Source organism: Rhagoletis zephyria, unplaced genomic scaffold (genome assembly GCF_001687245.7).
Source record: "Rhagoletis zephyria isolate East Lansing unplaced genomic scaffold, Rhagoletis_zephyria_1.1 Rzeph_scaffold_04545, whole genome shotgun sequence".
Taxonomy (NCBI): domain Eukaryota; kingdom Metazoa; phylum Arthropoda; class Insecta; order Diptera; family Tephritidae; genus Rhagoletis; species Rhagoletis zephyria.
The window spans coordinates 23249-32358 of record NW_016161628.1 but is presented as its reverse complement, the minus strand read 5'-3'; the positions used below and the strand labels follow the sequence as shown (position 1 = coordinate 32358).

General features: G+C 43.3%; 1 protein-coding gene across 1 annotated transcript in view; it reads left to right on the top strand.

Moving 5' to 3' along the window:
* The first annotated feature begins 8580 nt into the window (after positions 1 to 8580).
* The window catches only part of LOC108370883 (forkhead box protein biniou-like), an 11423-nt gene continuing 10893 nt past the window's right edge, over positions 8581 to 9110 (top strand). Inside the window, 2 exon segments of the mRNA XM_017626306.1 lie at positions 8581 to 8949; positions 8951 to 9087. Coding sequence (XP_017481795.1) covers positions 8581 to 8949; positions 8951 to 9087 — 506 coding nt within the window.

Here is a 9110-nt window from a genome sequence, read left to right as displayed (position 1 = left end):
TATGAAGATACCCGAAAAATGCCAAAAGGTAATAGATAAGTAGATAACAATGGCCAATAGGTTCTTGATTGAATTTGATTTTGATTGACAAAATTTTGTCCAAAAACTTACACAACAATTCGCGGAGACTCTTTATTTTACCCAACAATGTTTTCATCAGCCTAACGGTGGGGAAAACTCTCGTGGCCCTAAGTCAACATACCAGCCCCACGTAAGATGACAGTTTTTTTTTCATTATAGCGTGTAAATGCACAGGCATTTGTGGGGCTGGTTATGTATAAACGAGTTTACAAAAATCAAACCTCAATTAGCACGTGTTGTTTGAAAACCACAACTAGCAATTTATCATCCCGAAAAAAATGGAAACCTCATTCTAGCCCTAGGCAGTGATCCCCCCAACGCAAATTATGTACCTCGAATATCAAACTTAATAGGAAACTCGTATGCAGAAAGCCTAGATAGCATGCTACACTTGCAAGAGAATCTTCAGCAGAAACTTGGGACTAAAACCTAAACATTTGATGTGGATTTATACCGCGATAATACATATGTAAGACCAATCCTAACATACTGCGATCTGGTACCTGGTGGTTCGAATAAGCAAACTATATAACGACAGCAAACTAAGAAACATACAAAAAAGGCAAGCGCAGAAATAACAGGTGCACTAAGATCCTGTCCGACGCAAGCGCTAAATGCTATCCTTAATGTGATCCCGATAGGCAAAGTGGCTGAAATAGTCACTTAGACTCAGAGAATCAGGCCTCTGGGGGACTGAACACTTCGGATATGGATCGATCGTAAATGAAAATCGATCAAGTAGGACGACGGAGTATATGGCAGGCAATCTAGACTTCAGCTGCAACGTGCAAGTGCTATTCGCATCTAGAATGGAGAAGAGACCGAGTAGCCGATAGAGAGAATATCTCGCTATACACAGACGGATCCAAGGTGGATCGCGGTATGGAAGCGGGAGTCTACTCCGCCGAGGAACTCGGTGTTGCTCTGTCTTTACGATTGGGAAAGTATCCTTCAAGCGTGAGACCTCGAAATCCTGCACTACAGTCGCAGTGTCTCAGCCAACTTGAGTTTATCTTGCCTGTGTTCCCGAATAGGAATATAGAAGGCATGAGAAGGCTGATTAATTGGCGTAGGCAGAAGTCTGTTTAGATGAATCCAAAACACTGACACTGGATTGCGCTATAGAAATTGGCGAATGCTGGAGTAGATACATTACTTTATATTTCTTTGAACTGGCTAGACACAGGTGATCAGATATACAGACCTGGAAGATATCAAGAGAACTATGAAAATACGAAGACTTTGAACCCGCTCAGTAGGACGAGGACAGAGGTATTCGGAATTGAAGCAACCACCATAGGTCACTAGACCCTAGGCAAACATTCGGAAAAAATTGGACTAACCTATAATAGGATTTGCCGCAGCTGTCAGCTAGAAGATGGCAAAGGATGTCCTGACCTATCGGGAGCCACCATAAACGAATCAACAGAGGATGTAAATGGACAAAACATTCACCTCGAGAAGAGCATCAAAATGGAGCAAAAACACCACTGGAAAGCACCACAATCAACCAACCAATCTACCAACTGCTGGACAGTCTCACAGGATATGCTCTATGTTGTCTTCTGCATCTGATGAGTTACAGAAATGACAAGAAGTATTTTGTCGAAGTCTTAGTCTAGTGGCATGAGTACTCAAGGGCCAGCGCCTGGTGAAAATTGTAGTTAGTCGAGACAAAATACGTCCAGTCCAGTTTGATGATTGCTGAAGTACGTTTTGCGCGTTATGTGAGCCACAAACTCCGACAGACGCTAGAGGATTGTAGGGTTTTCCAACTGCAGTTAGCCATATTTTGCCAGTGCTGAATATGCGGCGCGCACTATAGCTCAGAGGCGAAAGAATATCTTATGTCGCTGAGATATCCAGAGCCGACCAGTTTCTACTTAGTTAGTTGGTGGGCCATTTCGTTGTCTTGAACACCTGTGCTCCAGCACCCTGGTTCATTCTGTGGAAGAAACTTTTTTTACAAACCTCTCTGTTAGTAAGAACTGCCACACAGTTCCCTCAACCTCATAGCAACTCTGCGAGTAGAAACGTAGACCAAAAATTCTGTCGAATAATGAGGCAAGAAAGACTAGGAAAATGTAAATGAATTTTGCACACTCTCTGGATTTGCTGTCCCGCTGTCACAAAGTAATGGCTGGGCTACAATCGCGATGGGGGCTTTTTTCGTGTGTACGAACAAAACCCATAATGGTGTTGCTGAATTTATGAGCAGTTAAAATAAATACTACTACCGACACATTGGGATAATATTTTTAAGTACATACATACATACTTAAATATTTGGCTCTCGAAAATGCGCACTTCGAATGATTAACCCGTACAAATCCACCGCAAAAAAATGCGAAAATCGCACACAAATACGAATGAATGACCCAAATTAAAGCAACACAGCGGTGCCGGTGCCGGTGCTGGTGACGATGGCGTTGGTGTTGGTGTTGGCGTTGGCGTTGGCACTGTTTGCCAAATGGCCAAGAGGAGGCCATTAATTTCCAGCCACAGCAGGCAGATTTATCCGGTCCGATTGTGCGAGGTCGACCTGACTGGGTAATTTATTTCGCGCGCACAATTCGAACTGCAAATACAAACGTACATACATACATACATGCATACATATGTAAGTACATATAAATTTGGAAATTCGCACAAATTGCTGGTTCTAAAAAAACCGGCTATCCGACTTCGCAAGAATGCGAAATAAATTAAATTATTAGCTGCTATTTGCTTTACGCTGTGCTACGAGTATTTGGGGAATTTTATATTTTTATTAATTTTTTGTGTGTATGTGATTCTGCTTTTTCGGATATTCTACGAAATTCATGAACCCAAGCAACATGGCGAGCGAACACACGATTGTGTAGGAGGACGCATCCAAGGTGGAATGAGCGCACGTCAAGGAGGTGTCACGGGGTAGGGAAGGCAACGTTAAACGCAATTGATATATCTTTCAAGCGCGCCTACGAGCGGCAGCAGTCTGCAGTGCCTACATGTGTACATATGTGCGAATGTGTGTGCGCCACCATTGCCGCCAATCTCAACGCTTAAAAACATTCGACAAAAATATAATGTAAACAAAACTCCGCCCCTCAGCGACGCACCATTTAACTTACTCAGTATTGCAGGCGATCATTCAATTGAAATGTTTCTCTTCAACGTTGCTTTGGTTGTTGTAGCAATTGTTGCTGCTGTTGCTACACCACCATCACCTTGCTGCGCGCGCTTGGGCAATCAAGATGACAGTCGCATCTTCGTACATACATACATACACACATAGATGTTGGTTGGCTTTTCTTTTGATTGTCGATCGATTTGCCGGTACGACGACAACCGCATTGATGAGTGGCGAGCGGCAGGCAGCAGTGACGATGGAGCGAGCATCAATGACAGCAGCCAATGCACAGCAATCACGTGCGACGCTAGTGGTGGTGGTGGTGTTGCTCGTTGGTGGCGATAGTGATTGTAATGGCAGGGCAGCAGTAGCAATGGCGGCAGATGCTTGCGCTTACGCTAAACCCGTTTGCGTGCGTTCGATCGCCCGCCTCAATTAATGGCTCGTTTGCCACTCGTCGCCGAACTCAATCGACACGCCATTAATCGTCGTCGTTGGCTTGGCAATAATCGATGATGAAACCGGTTTCTTTTTTTTTGTGTCGGTGGAGCAGTGGAGCTCTTCAACTCACTTCGCCTAATGGAAAGGTGCATACAAATGAGTACATTCGGGCATTCTGGTATAATACTTATGGGTACATACATAAGTACTTACAAGCGTGTGGATTTACATCCTTCACGTCGCCATTAAATTGATTTCAGTGAATCATTGGTTGGGGATCTGTTGCTTCGTTGAGTAGCAGTTTATACTTTGATGACGCCATTCAGTAAAATATTGTTTTTTTTTTGCCGAAATATGCAATTAAACCGATTTTAAATGTTTCTGTTATGAACGGAATATTAGTTGGAATTGGCAATCTAAAATTAATCATCGAAAAATGCTAACGAGACGATCTATTGCTTTAAAAACAAATTACATTAAGTATAAAGGAACTAAGAAGACGTTTACGGATTCAATGATTTCTATGAAGTCTGGAGAGTAAGGGAAGTTGGTTCAAAATTCCATGATGTTCTTAAAATCGACCCTTTCGCAAATGTTTGAGTACAAGGCTAATAAAATGAGAAGGAATGAATATTTTTCAGAAGTTTTTTCTTTTAATTGTAGATTGTGTGACACCATATTCGAAATGGCTTCCATTCAACTTCCAGCAGCTGTGAAGTCGGCTTGACCATTCATCGATTGCAGTACGCACCCCATATTAGGGACATTTTCAACTCAACACTTAACACTTGGAGCTCGGACGTACGTCGTGATGACAGAGCATACACATCCTCGTAAGTGCGAATTAGACCTTTAAATTTTTACTTACGTTGCTGTTTCAACGCGTCTGTAAGTAAATGCTTTCTATAAATGCTGAATTCCAAATTACGTTTTGTAATACGCGACATGCTGTGCTAGTTTCATAATTTTCTGTGCAGTGGATTTCAACAAATTCGATATTCTACTGCCTTAATAACTCCAGGCGTTGGCAATGTGCGGCGACAGTCCACTGTCGACTATTCCAGCAGTCTTTCGAGTAACTTCACGGTACGATACACGAAATTTCGATTGATTTTCAGGCGCTGCGACATCCATTGTTTCTCCGATATAAAAGGATGGTCCTAATGAGAGATTTGCAAAACGTGATTTTTCTTCGTCAAGAGGCAGCTCTGATTTTCAATCGCCTACCGAGCCCAAGGTGACAACTTTTAACAAAAACCAAAAATTTCACCTTGTCCTTCACCACTTTAAATATTTAGAGCCAGCAGTGATGTAAAAAGACAAACTAGGAGTGTCAGTTATTGACGAAATACGACCGTTTCCGACGAATTGATAATTTCTTCTTTTTTTTTTAAAGTCAGTTTAAAATAAAAAAAAAATCAAATGAAATTACCTATGATAATACCTATTTAATTCATTCTTTAACAATTCTACTTTCTTAGTTTTGCCTTTAAGGGTGGAATGGGCTTTAATGTCCTTTCAGCGATACAAATCTCCGGGACTTGACGGAATATTTCTCGCTCAACTACAGGAAGCTTAGGACATTCTGTGCCCCCTGATTTCTCAGATTTTTACAGCCTGCCTAACCCTAACTCACATACCATTCGAGTGGACAAATGCAAACGTTGTATTCCTACCAAAAAAAGGCAAAGCCGCTCATGTGAATCCAAAGGATTTTAGGCCTATAAGCCTCATTTCATTCTTTCTTAAAACTGTAGAGGCTCTTCGACGCATATATTCGACGGAATTCTAAACCTGACAACCTCTCCTCGAATCAGCATGCACATACTCTCTCAACCGAGGTCAAATACCTTGGAGTTATTCTAAACAGGAAACTGGTCTGGAGGCGAAACGTTAAAGACCGCGCAGGAAGCCAATACCACCCTGTATGGCTGAAAGACGGCTATAGGCGAATAATTGGGAATAAAACCACATATAGTACACTGGATGTACACAGGATGTACACAGCTGTGATAAGACCCATCCTTTTATACTGGGTCACCGTATGGTGGCCTGCCGCTAAACAACACCTTGTCCAGAGCCAAGATGGATGGGTCCAGAGGACGAGTGCCATGCTCGTCACGGGAGCACTGCCCACTACACCCACCAAATCTCTCGAAATAATATTAAACCTTCCACCTGTGCAGTGCGGCCAGGTTAAATACGATCCGACCGTAGAGAGACCTCAGATTCGGACACGCAAAAGTACTTACTTAAAACTCTACCGGATAATCTACGGCAGTTAAATTATATCACTCCTCTCCTCTGTTTAGACAACAAATTCTCCACAAGAATCCCAGAGAGGAACGAATAGGAAGGGGCCACAGACTTGAACCCAGGGTCTACGGCCATATATATCGATAGTTCCAAGCTTAACAAAAGAGTGGGTAGCGCGATTTACTCTGATGAACTCGCGCTAAACCTCAGTTTTCGCTTACCGGACCATTGCAGTGTCTTTCAAGCAGAGCTAAACGCCATAATGGAGGCGGCTCGGTGGCCCATAACCTCCGCCCCTACAGGCCGGCCTATCGCTATCTATTCTGACAGCCAGGCTGTTATCAAATCTCTCAAATCTAACGGAACAATGTCCAAAGTAGCCATAGCATGCAGGAAGACTCTCAACCTGCTGGCATCAAAATGATCCTTGACTGTTGCATGGGTCCCTGAAATAGGGACTTTCCTGGCAACTGCCTACCCGATGAGCTGACAAGGAGGGGGACGGAATTATCTGAAGTAAATTTTGCTCAGCATGCGGGCACACCTCTAACCTCCTGCAAACACAGACTAAAGGCTGAACTCATCGAGTAGGTAAACACCACGTGGGCTGTGGAAACCACCTGCCATACTACCAGACAAATTTGGGTAAAGATTGATGTAAAGCGATCCATAGCTCTTACTCGGTTGGATGGCTCCCCTCTTAGATTAGTAGTGGGGGTAATCACCGGATACTGCCTGATGGGCACACACGGTAAAAGGTTAGGTTATACCCAACCAACGATTGTCCCAACGATCTGCCATTGTCCCGCCCGCAACCAACTCTTCAACAAGTACTTTCTGGATTGTTTAGCCGACTTGAACTCGGCGAGCGTCCTCGACTTTTTGTGCTATATATAACACGCGCTCGGTGCTTCAATTACTAAGGGAGGGTAAGAAGTAAACGGCTTCGGCCAGTGGTAACACAACGGGCTTTTCCAGCCTGCGTGTACTCCGTGCTCTGCGCGGGGTAGCCACTTCAACCTAACCTAGTTTCGTCTTAAATATTTTTAGTCGTTCTTCTTATATCTCGGCCCTTTTTCTTTGATATCGAAAAAGTTCTTGCACTTCCATTTGCTTCAGCGGATTTTGAATTTGCTGAGGACCGCAAGCTTCTTGAAACCGTGCGTATATCATCTTCAACGTTTTCTATTCAAGTTTAACTAACAGTACGCACAGGAAACGAGCCATTTGAATGAGGTTGGACCAGAGGGAGGGGATGTAAGCTGAGTAAAAGTAATTGAGCTTTCATGTGAAGAGGTGGTTGGTGTCATCGGGGGAGTCTCCTTATGCCAGACAATCATTGGGGATATCCGAGTCGAGTCTGGATAGGTATGTAGTTGCTTAGGCGCCTAAAATATCCAGACCGTAAACGGAATAGGTGGGGACCGATTCTCTACGAATGCCGTGGTTGGTCGATGTAAGTCTGGACTGCGTGCATATACTCACCTCCTCAGGTGAGGCTAACCAGGCCGAAGCCATTTTCGAGTAGAGCGACAAAAATTATAGACTTCCTGGATACACAAAAGCACGAATTCCACTACTGTTTACCTAAATTCGCTCTGGTCTGAAAATACGCAGGTAAAAATATACATTAGTGAGGGTCGAAAATGCGTTCTTTTTTTTATGGGTAATAGCAGAAATATGGACTTGGGCGAGCCCAAGATATTGACCTAAAATTGTCACCTTTCACACAGATTGTTTTTAGAGCATAATGAACCATATTTTTGCTATGACCAATCAAAGTTCTAAAAAAGCGGATTTTCGGCCCACGCTAATACACATACATACATACATACATATTAATGTACATACTTACGTACAATCCAGTATTTATAGCATTCATTGATCAGTGCTGATGGTTCAGGTTGGTTAGATTTTTTTTTAGACTAATTTTTTCGTACGAAATTTTCCTTTGGCGCGTAAAACTCACAGAAGGGTGAACATGTGTTGGCCCTTTACGAGCACAAAGAAGAAAAGCAAAAACAAATTATCGAAGCGATCGCCACTTGAGCGTAATGTTCTGCACATACAAATCTACTCGTCTGTATGTAATTAGTATTGTAGAATTAGCCCGTTCGTATTGTAGTTTTTATGCTCTTGTTTGCCAGCCAAATGTAAACAAAAGACTTCAATGTGGGAGAAGCGTCGCCACCGCCAACGTCGCCGCCGTTTTTGCTGCTGCTGCTGCTGCTGCTGCCGATATCCAGCACCTCGACAGCAGAGGCGGCGTGATTTCGTATGCAAAACTCAGTCGCACGTTCTACGCCGACTGAGGAAAGGATGTGTGGTGCACTCAGCAATCGATCGCTGATGCGGCTGGCGTAATTGGAGCGTAACTAGTGCAAAGATTTTTCGGTAAAGATAGATTCAGTTGATCGAGAATAGCGAAAGAGAAAAGTACAAAATCGCGTAAAAGCTGGACGATATTATACTACATATATATGAGCATAAAGTGAAAAATAAAAATTCAAAATAAAAAAGTGAAAGATACAAAAAAAAAATAAGATGAATATAGCATATCTATCCATGGACACATATACAAACATTGCAAAAGTGTTGAGTTGAAACCAAAAAATAAATTTTATAAAAATTAGTCCTAGCAAAATTATTGTTTGCATAAAAGTGCTCCAGTGAAAGTAAATAATTGCATAATGATTAAAAGCGAGGATGTAATGGATTCAAACGGTCATTCCGGCACTCACAATGGCTTGCACCACCACCACCACTCCGCCGCACATTTACCTCAGCACAGCAGCATTTATCGCAATCTGCCGTCGAATATCTTGTCTGCATCGAATTTCGCCCCCTTAACATACAGCGATCAAACGTCCATGATGCGCATGCCGCCGCAGGAGTCACCCGAATTGCAGGACGAGAAGCCCGACCTCAACTATCTCGATCGCAAATATTACGCCACCATGATGGCTCAACCGCCCGTGCATGTCTCGGAGGCCGCCGCCACATATGGACTGACGTCAATGCACACCATATGTGCCTCCTCGCCGCATACAACAAACGATAAACGACATTGGCATGCTAATGCCGATTTCGCCCAATTCGTCGCCCCACAATGAAGGTGTCGTCGTCAAATCGCCGTCGGAAGGTGAGCTGCAACAACATTATGCGGCTACACAAAATCGCATCATTTCCGCGAAAATGTCGATCTGGGACAGCAGTTGAA